Here is a 16,669-nt window from a genome sequence, read left to right as displayed (position 1 = left end):
TCTTATAATTAAAATTATCTGACATTAAACAAGAACTCTGCTTAAATATAAAGGCATATCATCTGAGGAGTAGGATGAGACTGACTGTCAGCCTTGATCCTGCTATCAGCTCCCTTTTAGTTGACCATGGAATAAAAAGATAATATGAATGCATCTTTTGCTAATGGCGTCTGGTTTTATATAGTTACTCTTGCATGAGCTATACAGGTATGGTATGAAATTCAGAGAAGTTCCTAAATCACTGTGGCTGGTTTACTGAGGTGTGATTGTATAGCTGTTAGAACAGACCCTGCAGTGCCATTCAAATCTAAATGCCCCATAGCTGTATGCTTGGGTGATTAATCTATTCGGGCTTTAGTTTTGTTGTTTTCATCTGTATAAAGAGGGTTGTTATAGGTTAAGAAAATGTATACACACATATAAATATATATATTTTAAACATGTAAGATATGTATGTACACATTAGACATTTGCTTTTGATACATATGAATGTATATTCACTTACTTAGATATATGTATACATACATATACACACATACACACTTAAAACAGTTCTTGGCATGTGGTCAATGCTACTTAAATATTAACTATCATTACATTGCCTTATTTCTCTTTCTGATCTATTAAAGAGTAACAAAATTAAATGATTTGATGTTTCCTTCTTTTCTCTACTTTTTCCTTAAAGGTTTAAAGGGTGCAGCAAAATATCACCATTAAGAAGTTAAGTAAACAAGAATGAGAAGCCCTAAAGCAAGGTGCTGAGTTAATAGGCTAATAACTTCCTGAATGCATACTGGCTCTTTGTAGAACCAGCAGACTGTTAATGGGCTTTTGTTTTAGACATGAAAGATTGATATTCCAGGGACAGAACTGATGAGAGCCCTCATAACCACTGCCTCATCATTATCTATTACTAAAACAGCAAATAAGCATAATCTCATATAAATTAAAAAAAAATAGAATGTGGGCTTTGCAAGGACAGAGATTTTTGTGAGTTCACTGAAGTATCCAGAGTCCATAAAATTGCCTAGAAAATAATGGAAGTTCATTGAGTATTTCTTGAATGAATTGAGCAAATGTAATCCCTGACCTTTCCTTTTAACAGGATTAATATGGAAAACAAAACAAAATGGAATGCTTTCCTATTTCTTGACAGATTTCTATCCTTGGGAATGCTGGTAGGCAGGTAAGCAGGGCTGAAGAGCAGTATGCAAAGGGCATACGTGCAAATGTGTACAGTTAGCAAATATTTCAGATGTCACGGATTTGGTTGAGCATTACAGGAAAGGTGTGGTGTGGAGATACCACTCTTAGATTCATGTGCTCTTGTCACATTTGTATATCAAATATTTTATCTGCATAACTTTAGTGTCTATCTATGCTTACACATTTTTCTCCCCAAATTTTCGGAAATCTTTGACTTCTGACCAAGAGTCATAGAGAACTTAAGTGAAACCTTCTCAGCAGTTAGCTTTCTTTGAAGTTTCTACTCAGCTTTGACTGTTTAAAATAATCAGTTTGACACAATCCCTTTCACTAGTAGGGTTGATAACATAGCATTACTTATGTTTTAGGTCACAATCTCAGAGAGTGAATTGAAATAATAAAACACTCTTAGAACTAGATCTGACTTAGCCAGATCTAAGTACATATTCTTTTCTATTCCTATAGCAAACATTTTCAAAAACAGAAAAACATCTCTTTTTACAGCATTGGTGCGTGCATGACTACACACTGTAAGTTTTAAAAATTATCTTTGTAATGAAAACTGGAAAAGTACTAGTCATCCTTAGCTAAGCTATACCCTATATATTTGCATTTTCTAAATATAAGAAAAACAATAAATAACCTCAAAGTGCATGATTAATTAATTAGACATGATTTCTTAAAACAATTTCCATCATCTCATTTAACTTTGAACTTTTCAGACATTAACAAATCACCAAAGAGCTATTATTGATTTATAAAGTACATTACCACATCAGGCCTAACCCAGAACTCTGGGCCCAGAAGAAAAAAGAAAGGTTTACAAGTGAACCAGGACAGAAATACGCTGAAAACACCTATTTATAATCATAGAAAACAATTAGGCCTACTGTTATTAGAGTGAACATTCAGGTTCATTTTATTTCAAGATACTATGTTTCTATGCTTGAAGCTTGGGTAGTGTTAACTTTACTTGGCCCTTGGACATACAGGGTAAACAATTTACATTATTGCACAGTAACAAAAATACAGCCACAGATAATACAGGATCTAATCAACATTGATACGCTTGGTAATTAAGGCTAACAAACATTGGAAAACAGTCATTTGTAGGATGTGATCAAATATCCTAACACAATGTCACCTGTTTGAGTTACTAGAAAAGATTTCTTATTTCAAAATATATTCATAGTATTCTTTTTTTTCACATTTGTCAAATTCTTTTTATGTGTGCAAGACAGAGGCACTTTAAAGAGCTACCAACTGCAACTTCGGAAGTATCAGACTTGTAGTTTCCACCCTCATTGGTAAATATGGTAAAGAGTGAAAATGAAATTGGATTAGAAAGCAAGTAAACAAACCATTAAATCAGATTTTTTTTTAAATTCTGTAAAAATCATTGTTCTCTGGTTTGAACTTCCATATTATAAAAGAAAAATTAACAGCTATCACCCATCTACATCCAGCCGAGTATTACAGCTTTCCGATGTTAAGGTATAATGGTTTTGCTGTTTGGGCTTGTAAAGGTTTAAAATATCAATGAGTTAAGTACTTTATTTTTGAGTTTTTCAAAGTATTGTATTTTACATAGGTTCTAAGTAGTCAGAAAAGCTAAGACGTCGAATAAAATCTATTGGAAACGTTTAGTAAAGTATATAAAAATTAAAGGACTAAAAAAAAAACCCACTTCATTTTAAGTGTAAAAATAATTTGCGTCCATTTGTGGGACTCCAATGACTTTTTCTCTTCTCTTTATTTTTTTCTTATTTTCCCCGGGGTCTTAGTTAGTTGGTACATACTGCACCCGCCACAACACGTTGGAAAGCAGGTCCTGGTACACACTAAGGAATATCCAGCCAGGTAAATACATCAGGGTGATGAGACCCATAAAATTGAGCGGGTAGTGAGAATAGTCCCAGGAACAAGCCCCACACGTGCGAAGTCCCAGACCCCAGGAAAATTCCCAAGCATAGATGAAGATCACGTATATGGGCACCCGCTTCCAGGTGCTCCAGCCGCGGCTGTAGTGGAGGTGGAAGTAGAGCTTTTCCACCACAAAACTGCAGCTGCCATACATAAAGAAGGACCACAATGACGTGTGACCATTGGTTGCCCCGTCCCCATGTCCTAGCACATTAAAGAAGAAGGTAAAGAAGATCTCATCCAAAAATCCATGCATTCCGAAGAAAAGAAAACGAAGCAGGTCTGGTAGCCCCTGGTTAGGGGCTCCTACTGCGCCCTTGGGGCCGCGGGGTCGACGCCGCCGGCCACTCGCTCCCGAAGGGGCGCGGGCTCCAGGAGGGCCAGGGAGGGCGCCCCTCCGCTGCTGTTGCTGCTGCCGGTATCTCAAGCGCAGGAAGCGCTTCAGGAACACTTGGCAGTGGTAGAGCGCCAGCACGTACTGCAGCGCCAGGTCAAGTGCCCCCGGCGCCGCCGCGCCCCCCGGCCCGCCACCCAGGCTGAGCAGCAGCGCCTGGCTGGCCAGGGTCTGCAGCCCCACGTGGGCCGAGGGGTAAAGGAAGAAATTGAAGACGAAGGCGCTGGGGCAGCGCGGCTGCTGCAGGTAGATCTTCTCCAGGGCGAAGTGGGTGAGCGAGTGCAGGAGACAGCGGTAGGGCGAGGAGAAGCCTAACATCCGGAGGTCCGGACTGCGAACGAAGCGCCATGCCGAGGACACCAGCACGTCCAGGGTGATCCCGTGCATCCCATAGAAGTAGAGGCGCATCCAGGCGGGCAGCGCGGTGCCCTCGGCCGGCGCTTCAGCAGTGGACAGCGGCTCCGGGCAGTGGGCGCCCGCCTCTCCTCCCAGCCCGCTGGGGGGCCCCGGACGCCGCACCGCGCCGCCCCTCTGTGTCGGCCCCTCGCTGTCCACGTCGCTGCCGGCCATGGGCTCGGAGGCTACTCGGGCGCCCGAACCCGCGTCGCGGCCGCCGGGTGCGCGGAGCTGCGAGTCGAGCGGCGGAGCCCCGCGTTGCCTCCGGGTCGCTGCCGGTCTCCGGGGGGCGAGCGGGGTGCTCCGTCCTGGCCGCGGTCCCGTACCACCGGGGTTTGTGCGCTGGGGGGATGCTAGGGCCGCCTGGCTCGCGGAGTCCCCTACCTTGCCCCTGCCGCGCCCTCCTCACCAGTCCCGGGCGACGTGCGGCCGGCGACACCCGCGCTTACTCTGCGCGGCCTAACTAGAGCGGCGGCTGGGCGAGGGGAGGCGAGGCCGGGCTGCGCGGAGAAACGCAGAGGCTGGTACGAGCACCATCCCCTCCGCGGCTCAGCCCCGCCGCCTCTGCCGCAGGCTCTGGAAGCGTAACGCGAGCAGCGACGGCCCTTCCCCCGGCCTTCCCTTACCCCTCTCCGACCTCTCCCGCCTTCGCAGGCCCCCCTCCCCGCCCCGGCCTGGCGCGCCGAGTCTCGAGTCTCGCGGGGGTCTACTCCAGAAGGCCGGGTCCCACTTCTCTGTCCTTTTTCGCCCGCTCTGCACCCGGGTCCCCGGCGGTGCGGGGGTTGCTAGCTGGGCGGAGACGCGGAGTGGAGAAACACCTAACAGGTGTGACTGCGAGCTGTTGGACATTCCCTGTGTAGCGGAAACCAGGGCCAGGCCTTGGCTGGCGGAGACGAATGGCTGGGCGCCACCGGCCGGAGGCCAGGCCCAAGACCAAACTATGGTGTTGTATATTTAATGTTCTTATTCAAAGCCAGCTGTGTCCCAGTCACAGAGAGTAAACCGGGGACTCCACGCCTGCCTGCCCGAGCATAACACGGAATCTGAAATGCTGCTGCAGGGCCTGATCCACTTTTTCAGTCTCTTTCCCTGGTCCCTGTGCTTTCCTAGGGCCAGTTTACTCAGGGTCAAGGACAGAGACTCCAGAAGGTTGAGTTAGTTGGGGTGTTGGAAAAGAGGAAATGTATTGCTCTGACTGTCTTAGGGTGAGTCTCAAGTGGAGAACAGTATCTTTGCTCCGACTGGCACACCCCAGGGCTGTTTTTTTTTTTTTCTCTCTTTGTGGAACTAGGTCATCCCAGAAAGAGTGAAATAAAGGGTCTTTCTGCCTCTTCTTCTTCCTCTCTTTCTCCCACTCCCCTCTTTTTTCTCTTTTCTTCTTCCCTCCCCTCTCCTCCTTTCCTGTCCCCTCCCCTCCCTTCTTCTTCCCTCCCCTCCCCTCTTCTCTCTCTTAGAAGGAGAAGGTGTAGGGGGTTGAGAATGTTGATGTGTCGTTTTCTACATTTTCCTCCCAATTTTGTAAGCTTCGAAATGGAAAGAACCTTAGAAGTCAATTATACTGATTAATTCCTTTCCCTACCTTCATCTCCCTAAATTCATGTCTAGGCACAAAGTAGGTATAGCTTTAGTTTAGTTTGTAAGGAGTTCAGATCCTGTCCTCACTGGATAAAAGGTTTTATGTTTCTTTTTCCCCTTAAAAATAATCATTCTAAGGCAGATTTTTTTCACGTTTTTTTATTGGTGCATTGTAATTGTACATGATGGTGGGATTTATTGTTATGTGTTCATATACACACACAATATAACAATATAATTTGGCAATATCACTCTTTGGTATTTTCCCCTTCCTCCCTTCCTGCTTCCCCCTGGTCCCTTTCCTCTCCTCTACTGATCTCCCTTTGGTTTTCATAACATACCCCCTCTACCTTTTTTTTCTCCCTTTTCCTCTCTAGCTTCCACATATGAGAGAAAACTTTGACCCTTGACTTCTGAGTTTGGCTTATTTTCTCAAGTTCCATCCATATTCCTGCAAGTGACATAATTTCATTTTTCTTTATGGCTGAATAAAACTCCATTGGGTATATGTATACCACAGACTTGTTCCATTGCTTGACTATTGTGAATTCCACTACTATAAACAGGGGTATGCATGTATCACTATATTATGCTAATTCTTTAGGATAAATACAGAAGGGTATTGTAGCTGGCTCATATAGTGATTCCATGCCTAGTCTTTTGAGGAACTTCCATACTGATTTCCATAGTGGTTGTACTCACTCACAATTCCACCAACTTTTTTCTCCACATCCTCCCCACCATTTCTTTTTGTTTGCAGATCATTTCTAAGACAACCTCCACCCCAGTCTCTCCTCTTAATTATTTCAACCCCTCATGCTATAATCCATGGCAGTTATTTGTGAATTAGGTATGACAGAAATTAGCTTTGGTGCAAAAAAAAAAAAAACTATGATAATAATCAGCATTTGTATAAGGGCAAGATATTTGTTTTTCAGCTTTGTTAACATTGTTTATTTTGCTGACTCTTTGTAACTGAAAAAAGTCAGTGGGTGGAAGTTGTCTTTGTCACCCCAGGGACAGAGGTGTCATATAGCAGGCTCATCAAGCTGCTGCAAAACAAAAGCAGGACCAGTTACCCAATGCTTGAGCAACTACTATGATAATAATAATGTAATAAGATTCACTCTCTCCTTGAGAGGTGTATAATTAATTAAATTGATATGAAAATAATCTTATTATATCTGTGTAAAAATTTACTTATGATTAATGTTAATAATCAGCCAGTAGTACATATAAAATTAAGTGATTCTTTTGACTTGCTATTTTATTCAATAAACTATCCTGGTCCAACTTTATACATTAAAAACAAAGGTGCTCTTTCTCCATAGTTGATATTCAGACAAGGAAAAGCACTTTATTCTAAATATAGCAATATATAGTCAATATATGCTAGATTAAACTTGAATCATTTTGAAGTAGTAAATAAAACTTCACTGGCACAAGTCTTCTGTTTATTCTAGCTTTGCTTAATAATGCAAGGAAAACTTGAAAGGTCTTATGCTATAATCAAATCTAGAATTCATCCCAGGGAGTGTAGAAAAATAGTTTGGTTTAAGAAAACTTGGAGGTTCTATTTGTATATTTTTATTTTCTTACATTATATTTATTTATTTTTTCTCAAGGGCACACCCCCAGTGAACTAATCATCTTTCACTGGGCTCATCTCTTAAAGGTTCTGTGACCTCTTACTATTCCCATAAAGGATCAAGCTTCTAGTACGAACCTTTGGAGGACAAATCACATCCAACAACAGTACACAGCAATTATGCCAACTGTGTTTCTGGATCTATGATTTCTTTTCTTTCTTTCTTTTTTTCTTTTTAATTTCACGTGGTACTGGAGATCAAACTCAGAGCCACACACATGCTAGATAAGTACTCTACCACTGAACTATATCCCCAGCCCTTTTTATTTTTTATTTTGAGACAAGATCTTGCTGGGTTGCCCAGGCTGGCCTTAAACTTGAGTTCTTCTTGCCTTAGCCTTCTGAGTTGCTGGGATTATAGGTACATGACACATGCCCAGCTTTGAATATATTTTTGAGTTCATTATTGCTACTATAAGCTGTAGAGTTTGCCATAATAGATTTATAAACCCAGGAACTTTAAAAAAAAACTTGATGAACATGAGGGTGAAAGGAATGTAAATATGAAGAAACAGGAAATTGCAGTAAAATAGCATCAATTTGAGATTCCTTAGGTTTGGGGACAACCATTCAAAACATACTTTAAAGCATTATTCTTCTGTGAAAGATATAGGCTTCTTCCTTGCTATCAGGGCCTAAGAAGCTGTAACTTGAATGTAGAGATGTAACAGTCCATGTGGAACCAGCACTGACTTTAGTGGACTGGCCCTTGTAGCTATAAGCTGGTACAACTCCTGGAGCCAGGTTAGTCAGTGTGAACAGGAAAAGATTTAAGAGTTGGAAAGATATGTTCCTTTGGAGGATTGTGATAATCTTTAGTGAATTATTACCTAGTGGCTGCAAGTTCAGTGTTGTAATCTTTTAGATGTATAGCATGCTTGATGCCTTTCATTACATATAGGAGGAACCAAAAAAGTACAGAGGAAACATAGCATTAAGAAGAAAGTCTAGAGCTGGCTGTGGTGGCCCATACCTGTAATCCAGAGCTCTGGAGACACTGAGGCGGGAGGATCATGAGTTCAAAGCCAGCCTCAGCATCAGTGAGGCGCTAAGCAACTCAGTGAGACCCTGTCTCTAAATGAAATAAAAAATAGGGCTGGGGATGTGGCTCAGTGGTCCCTGAGTTCAATCCCTGGCCCCATGTCCCCAAGGTTTTCCCTCACTAAAAAAAGAGAGAAAGCTTAGGTAAGTTCAATAGGGTAAGATGTGATGAATTAAGATTGACTTGCAGCTGCCTCCTAAAGGTTCTTCCATACATAGGTAAACCATAACCTCTCAGATATGTAGACATATTGTAAACTACTCTTATAACAAGTAGCCGAGTCTCAGCCAATCACAAGTGCATAAGTCCCTCTTCCTCATACCCTCTTGACTTCATTTTGAATGTTTTCCCCTGGATGCCAGGAACAAATCCAGTGCTTGATTAGCACCATACCACAGAGCTACACCCCTAGCCTTAGGACTCCATTTTGAAAAGCTCTTGAATGGTGATTTCATTAAAATTTTTCTTTTATTTTCACATTCTCTTCTGTCCTCTTTCCTGGGCCCCTTACCTAGTATTTACATCGAGGACTCACACAGGCCCCTATGTTCATAGCAGTCCTGGGCAACCTGTGGGTGCTGAGACCCAGGGGGATGAGGAGGGACTTTAGAAAGGGTAACTGTGTCTGACATCTCAGAGGCCTTTCTTAGAATAGAGTAAGCTGATAGAGTTGTTAGTTTGGTTTTGCCTTTTCAAAAGGAAACAAACAAAAGCTTAAAATGATGGCTAGCTTTGCTTTTCATTAGCAATTCAAACATAATTGTTAAAAATGGGCAAAATAGGCATACGTAAGTGACATAGGAATTTATAGATGAACTTTTCATAGCTTCAAAAAACTTTTTTGTGACTTCAAACCTTAAAGTGATTGATAGATAATTAGATACCCAAGTCCTTTCTAAATAAAGTACAAAAACATTGATCATTAATTATAAATTTAAAGTTTATGTACTTTATCTTGTTTTTGTATGGTATAGAGAAGCTGATTGTACCTGGATTTGTTCATAAACATGAACAACTTTGTAATTTGAGAAAACACATATCTAGAAGTTATGTTAGCCTACAGAGTACTGGGTGCACAATTGCTAGGAATTAAAATGGTAGATACTATATGGAAACTAAAGTTAGAATTAGGAAAAACAAGGCTGGGGATATAGCCCTGGGGTAGAGTGCTTGCCTTTCATGCACAAGGTCCTGAGTTCAATCCCCAGCACCACAAAACAACAAACAAACAACAACAACCCCCCCCCCCCAACACCACCACAAAAATATCACTTTGGGGCTTTGGTTGTGGCTCAGTGGTAGAGTTCTTGCCTAGCATGTGTGAGGCACTGGGTTCAATCCCTGGCACCACATTAAAAAAAAAATAGGGAAAACAACTGTGCCTGTAGGAAAGGAAGGCCTGTTTTATGAGGGAGGCTATGGAATATGATGTGTTTTGTTTGAGGGAAAATCTTAAAGTAGGCTGGTTGTTCCAATGTGAGAGAAAAGAAAAGAAGGGCAAATGGCTAAAGGTTATGGAACGTTGTGAGTGGTTTGTAGAGAAAGAATCCTGTGAAAGAAATTTCATGTGTGATCAAGTTGGCTCTGATTAGAAGGAAATTGTAAGTGTTTTCATAAAAATTGAGTGATGATATTAGAATTACACTGATGTAAAACTAGAGTTTGGTCCCTTTAGTGAAACAGAAGAATTTTCTTGGCTCATTGGTCAGTTTTGTGTTTTGTTTTGTTTTCACTTAGGTGGTTAGCCTAGGAAGCAAAAAGTCTATGTTCTATGAAGTTTATTTTATCTGTGTTTCATGTTTTCTTTCTTTAGTCTTTGATTACTTAAGAAAACTTGAGTCTTAAAAAAGTTAAGGTTTTTCTATAGCTTTGTGACTTTCCTGGGTTTGCCTTTGTAATCTTTGGTTTTATTTCATGATGGTCTGTGAACCTACTTTAATTAAGTATTTTGAATCTTTGGATATGTTTTACAAACTTCCCCAAATCAAATTCTAAAATCAAGTCTTTTTGAACTTTTACTTTGGGATTTTCAGGGGGCTCCTGAAAGTCCAAAAAAGACTTTTAATTTTATCTGTTAAATTACATGAAAAGCATTGTCCAATAAGAAATGATATTTAAACTTCTTTTCAAATTATGTTTGTATAGATATGTTGTTAATATGTGATCCAAAATTGTACGTGATTCCTAGAAATTTGCTATATCTTGATATAGTATTATCAGTCATGATTCCAATTATTATATTGTTATGTACACCATGGAAATAACTATCATCAGATCTCTAATCATGGCTATTCTAAGTCTTTTTCTCCACAGTTAAATTGCTTTATTCAGATGCCTTTCTGGACATTTCTTGAAAGCGACTATAATCCTGAAATTTTGTGTTAAGAAGGCTCATGAAAAGGATAAAAAGAACTCTAACAGGTTTCCCATATCTTTGAACTGGATAAGAAATTTTCAAAAAAAAAATGAAGAATAAGAATGAATTATAGCTGGGGATGTGGCTCAAGCAGTAGTGCACTCGCCTGGCATGTGTGCGACCCAGGTTCGATCCTCAGCACCACATACCAACAAAAATGTTGTGTCCACCGAGAACTAAAAAATAAATATTAAAAATTTCTCTCTCTCTCTCTCTCTCTCTCTCTCTCTCTCTCCCCTCTCTCACTCTCTTTTAAAAAAAAGGAATGAATTATATAAAGCTGAAGGAACTAATGAAGAATTATAGGTATTTAATTATTTGCAGTGCTGTGGATCAAGAACCCAGGCTTTGCACATGCTAGGGAAGTGCTCTATTTCTACTGAGCTATACCCCTGGCCCTTTTCATAACTTTTTTATTTGAAGCATTATGGGCTACTTTAATGTTTTGTTTTCTAAATTTAAGGAAACTATTTCTTTTAAGCTAGCCATAGTTTATTAGATTGTAGACCTGTTCATTGTTTTTGAGTTTTTATGACACTCACAAGCTGGACTGGATCCTGAATTCTTCTAGTTTTCTCTAATACATAGTCATCTTCAACTCTCCAACCGAGAGTGAGAACTGCTCTGATCTTAAACTCCTGTAAGACAAAGCTGGACAAGCTGGTATGAATTTCAAGGAACATGTTTCATGCCTTATTTGTAGGCCACACAAGAGTTCACCGAAATGCCTGACACCCAATGTGAAAGCTTCAAAATGGAGTTGCTTGTGTCAGTTTAACAAAGAAGAAGAAAAGAAGAAGAAGGAAAAAAACCTGGTAATTACGAAGGAAGGGTTCTCACATATGGTTGTCTGAAAATAACTTTCACAAAAGACTCTTTTGCAAAAAGGCCACTGCAACCTTACACAACAAATACTTTCAAAGGCATCTGCCCAGAACTATTTGTTCATCCTCAGTTTAGTGCCACTCTCGTTGTTAATCCTGGTGGCCAAGGATTATTGTTTCAAAATATCTTGTGAATTCCTCTTTGTTGATGCCTTTAAAAACTTCTTCTTATTTGAATCTCTTTGAATAAACTCATAATTTATCATGGTATGCATATTGCCATTACAATGTTATTTCATTCTCAGTATACTCAATTAATCTTTAGAGAATCTTATCTCTATTGTTATTTAGATCAACATCAAAGACATTTAAACTATAAACCAGCATGAGATGTTGCTGACTTCATGATGTGAGCAGATTTCCACAAGACCCTGGTACCAAGACTCCCTGTCATTTTGAGACTCTTCCACCTCTTTCTTTTTAGCTTATGCCTGTCCTGTTCACTTGCACAATACTGCTGTAGTTAGAATTCAGTAGCATCTTTGGACAACTTGCAAATTGTCACTTCCTGCTTTAATTTAGAAGACCTACTCGCTGAACTGGGAGATGACTGAGTAGTTGCTACTGCTTCTTGTTGCACAGGGATAAGTGCAATGGGCTTTGTAGAGACTCAGCTGCAAAATAACCAGCTACATGGTTGAGATGTAGAATCCTCATCTGGCTCATTCTTTGTTCTATTCAATTTTAGTTGATTTGGTTCTTGAGGATACTGGATAAGCATTCTTCAAATTTGCCATTATTTTGCTCAGAGTCATAGTAGTGTCTCCTTGGTGCACTATTCTCTCAAAAAGTCTTAAATATATGCATTCAGCCATCTGTTGAATGTCAGATATTCTTTCTTTGGCTGAAAGAAAAAAAAAAACTCAAAGAGATGCATGATCACGAGGACACCATAACCTATGAATAATATGTTGAGACCAGAAACCCAAATGATGGTAACTGAGAGTAACACTAATGCCTTAAGATTTGGGCAATCTCTCACCTAGCTGAGACCTTCTCCCAAAGGGAGGAAATTGTTAAACATGTTTATGGATTGCCATTGTTTTGGACTGAGCTCCTGTACTAGGGTCCAGCAGGTCAGACCAAAGCAAAATGAAGTCACTCATGCTAAGTGGCACATAATCAAACTGAAATTTTAAGGAAGAAGACAGAACCTAAAACACTACTTTTTCCACATTGCCTGAGTCAGCACCAGGAAGTCCCTTCTGTTTTAAGCCTTAAAAAATAAGTAACCTCAAATAACCTGGTGTTGATATTTTTGCCACTACTGTCCTGTTCTCTTGTTGCCGTCTTACAAAACCTACTTATATACTACTGCCTGTTGAAAGCTGAGACCAAATAAGTCCATTAATGATGTTAAAGGAGAGAGATACATGCTCTACAAGTTTTGGACAACCTCTCAAAATTGAAAGAAAACCCTGAAATACAAAGTTAGGCCAAAATTGTGAGGTTATCCAAAATAAGAGAATTTCTGAACTGAGTTAAGTTTGGCCTAAAGTTGGATCTGTACGTATTTCAAATTTAGCCTAAGGTGTCCCAGTACATAGCTAAGTGTAACCTAACATGATGTGTAAATACTTTGTAACCTACTTTTGTAATGAGTAGCTGAATCTCAGCCAATAACAGGCCTGTTCAAGCCATGTTCAAATAAAACAGACATGAACTATAACCAATAATGCTGTCTCTGTACCTCATTTCCATTTTCTCTATGTCACTTCCTTGTCTGTGGCTATAAATATAAGCCGCCCATGTGGTAGGATAGCATTCTGAACTATTTTTGGTCTGGACTGCTTCCCAATTCTAGAATTGCAATTAAAGCCAACTAAGATCTGCAGAAACTAAGATTTATTGTAATTTTGTCTTTTAACAGTTCTTGTGAACCTAAGAAGGAACTGAAGGAATATTCAGTAACTTCCAAGACCCCTTGGAGAATGCAAGAAAGGTACCTCTGACCCCTTTGAAGTCCCTTGTTTTTCTCATGGAACTCCCAAGATTTGTAAGTTCCTCTTGGGCCCAGCTGTGCTCTTTTTGCATTGAGCTCCACAATATTACCGGCTTTTGAATTCAGGGCTAGTTTGTGGTATGGGAGAGCACTTTGGGATAATAAGAGTTAGCTTGTATTGTAATGGCACTTGGCTTTGGGTTTTTCAGTAACCGGCAGGAAACTGACAGTGGTTGAAGTGAATGGTTACTGCTGTTCCACATTCTTGAATATATGTTAAAGCCTTGATTTAAAACTACTGACTGACCCCCATGCACCACTGCTTCCTGTTTATGTATAAACTGCCTGGACTACTCACCCCAACCCATCCAGAAGCAACAAGTACTTCTCCTTATGGACTGCTGTCCTGTCCTAAAACATTTCCCATCTAGTGTTACCCCGCCCTACTTATATATAGCCAATGCAGATTCAGTGCGAACAATTGGTGCTTTCCTTCCCCAAATTTTCACTATCAAAATATTCTTGGCTCCTGGGTCCACTGACATATTGCCTGTTGGTAGTCGAGGAGCTTGTCCCAGGACCTGGTCCTTCCCTGGCTAGCATCTATATCTGCTCCATAAACACTTTGATTTCAGAGAACTCTGTCTTAGGAGATTTGTTTTAACAAATCCTTATGGTAAGGTTTTTATATCCACTGCTAAAGTGGCTACTGCCTTATGCAATTTCTCTTATCATATCATTCAGGCCTGTTAAAAGACAAAATAAGAACAAATCTAGTTTTTCAGATCATAATTGGCTTTTTTTTTTGTGTGTGTGATTTTAGAGTCTCACAGCGGTCCAGACCAAACATGCTTCCTTTGGCTGAAAGAAAGAGAAACCCAGGTCAAGGTTAAGTCAAGACTGCCAGGATAAGTACCTTAAATAAAGTGAAGACTGTTCCCTCCCCCCCCCCTTGTATTTTGGTGTAGGGATCTGGACACCTTTACAAATATAGATTTCCTTTAGGCTGTATTTTTATTTTTATTTATTTTTATAAAGAGTTTCAAAATAACCAGGTCAAATTCCAGGACGCTGCGCTTTGGAAGCAGTTTAGTTAAACAGTGATCTTTTTAACTCCTTGTGTCTTAAACAAGATCACTGGCTTTGTGATAGAGTTTCATAAGGAACAAATCAAACAGGCATTTTTTTTCCCCTCTCAGTAATCTGAAGCAAAGCCATGAAGCGTAGACACTTGGCACTAAAGCTCATTTGTGCCACTCTTCGTATCATATTGAAACCACTTTGAATATGTCATGGCTACAGAGATCATTCTGTTTCTTCTTCTTCTAAGGGATATTTATTTAACAACCCTTAGCCCTTCTGCAGTTACTTTCTCCCTTTTGTTATCATGCATTTTATTTTAACTATCAACCTACATCATCATTTTGTAGTTTTTTCCTCTTCACAATGTTATGTATTTTATCCTATCTCTTCTTCTACATCTTTGTACATTAGAAAATGGTTATGTTTTAGACAACTTTATGTTGCCTGGACCTGAGGTATCAACTTAAAGGAAAGATTTACTTTTGTTCATAGTTTCAGGAGTTTCCTTCCACAGTCTCTTAATCGCATCGTTTTGGGCCTGTGGTGAGGCAGAACATTAAGAGGAAGTGTGTAGTGGAGCAAAGCTGCTTACCTCATGCTAGCCAGGAAGCAGACAGAAAGAGAAGAAAGTGTTGGGGTCCCAATATACCCTTCAAAGACATACCCCAGTGGCCAGCTTTCTTCAACTCTCCCTCTAAAGTTTCTACCACCTCCCAGTAGTTTAATCAATTGGAGGCCAAGCCTTCAACAGGTCCAGACTGTAACAAGCTGTTTATTTGTACAAATGAGGGTATGTGGAAGGGTTGTAGTCTGGTACCAGTGTGAGAAAGAAGAGGTTGAAGGTTAGATAACAGGAAAATAGTATGAAATATAGCATGTATTTCTGTCAACTATTAGGACATGTTACTAGATCCAGAAGTTAAGCAAAACCACACCCTCTGTTCCAGTTCTGAACACCCCTGTTCATGGCTCTCAGACTTATAAAAGTTTGATTTGGTTTAGTACAATGACTTAACAAATAGATGTATGTGTTAATCTATTTAACTATTTATTTGTACCTGGTGAACTTCCCCCAAATTAAGGGATAGTATATTTTGACATTTTTGGTATAGAAAAAATAAAAGTCACTAAACATAATTGCTTATCTGAAGACTTTGGGAGAAAATCTATCCAATTTTCCAAGCTTCACATAGCAATGTGATGCAATGATGCGCAGATTAAGGTAGGTAAAGAATACAATTTATGATGGGCTGGAGATGTGGCTCAAGCCGTATCGCGTTCGCCTGGCATGCCTGCAGCCCGGGTTCGATCCTCAGCACCACATACAAACAAAGATGTTGTGTCCGCCGAATACTAAAAAACAAATACTAAAAAAATTCTCTCTCTCTCTCTCTTTAAAAATAAACAAACAAAAAAAGCAATTTGTAATGTCACAACAGCTTAACTTTAAAACACCAACCAAAAAAGTGGTCCATGGAAACCGGATGTTAGCTAAGCTCTGCATGTGGCTCTAACCTTCTTAAAAAAAAAATACAATTTATGAAATGGAAATCAAGTCTCATGAGTGTCTGGATCTGTTGTAGGGGCAATTTACCATTCATTCTTTGAAGTTTCTTTGGAGTACACTGTCAAAGACAGATTCAATAGGAGAAAGGGCAGACAAATTTTTATGTGCAAGGAGGCAGTCGCAGGGTATAATTACCCACCAGTTTAACATGGTTTGAAAGTGCATATAGTCCTTCTTCTATAAGAGAGAGGAAGAATGGGGAATGTAGACAGTTTTGAGGGGCTATAGACGATTATGAGGCAAGAATGAATTGTCCTAAATATGGAAAAATAAGTTTGTAGGAACATTCTCTTTGGAATTTGAATAAGCCCAAGAAATAAACATCATCTAGCAATGAAAGTCCATGCAGGTGTGGCTGCATGCCTCATTCTTACTTTCTGAGCTAGAAGATGACACTTGAGATGGAAAGCAGTGTGTTCCCTATTGCAGTCTGGCCTTCAAGCAGATAATGAAAGTCCGGAGAGAGTCTCTTCTTTCCACTTGAGTGGACAGAAGCAATACAAACTTAGAAGGACCTTGATTCTGGGCCTGCTTTTAAGACCCTTTGACTTCCTTTCAATTAAATAATCCACATACCTAATACATCAAATATC

General features: G+C 40.1%; 1 protein-coding gene across 1 annotated transcript; it reads right to left on the bottom strand.

The window, feature by feature from the left end:
- Window positions 1–2,096: 2,096 nt before the first annotated feature.
- Window positions 2,097–4,989, bottom strand: Tmem229a (transmembrane protein 229A). The gene has a single exon (XM_005333932.5). It carries the CDS (start codon window positions 4,091–4,093, stop codon window positions 2,987–2,989), a length of 1,107 nt encoding a protein of 368 aa, XP_005333989.2. The 5' UTR covers window positions 4,094–4,989; the 3' UTR covers window positions 2,097–2,986.
- Between the last annotated feature and the right edge of the window lie 11,680 nt (window positions 4,990–16,669).

The sequence above is a fragment of the Ictidomys tridecemlineatus genome, chromosome 2, assembly GCF_052094955.1.
Source record: "Ictidomys tridecemlineatus isolate mIctTri1 chromosome 2, mIctTri1.hap1, whole genome shotgun sequence".
Classification (NCBI taxonomy): Eukaryota; Metazoa; Chordata; class Mammalia; order Rodentia; family Sciuridae; genus Ictidomys; species Ictidomys tridecemlineatus.
Note: the sequence above shows the minus strand (reverse complement) of the source record. Positions and strands in the feature narration are given on the sequence as shown.

Excerpts from the sequence above, each read along its gene's own strand:
- Tmem229a (XM_005333932.5), bottom strand. The coding sequence starts at position 4,093 with ATGGCCGGCAGCGACGTGGACAGCGAGGGGCCGACACAGAGGGGCGGC.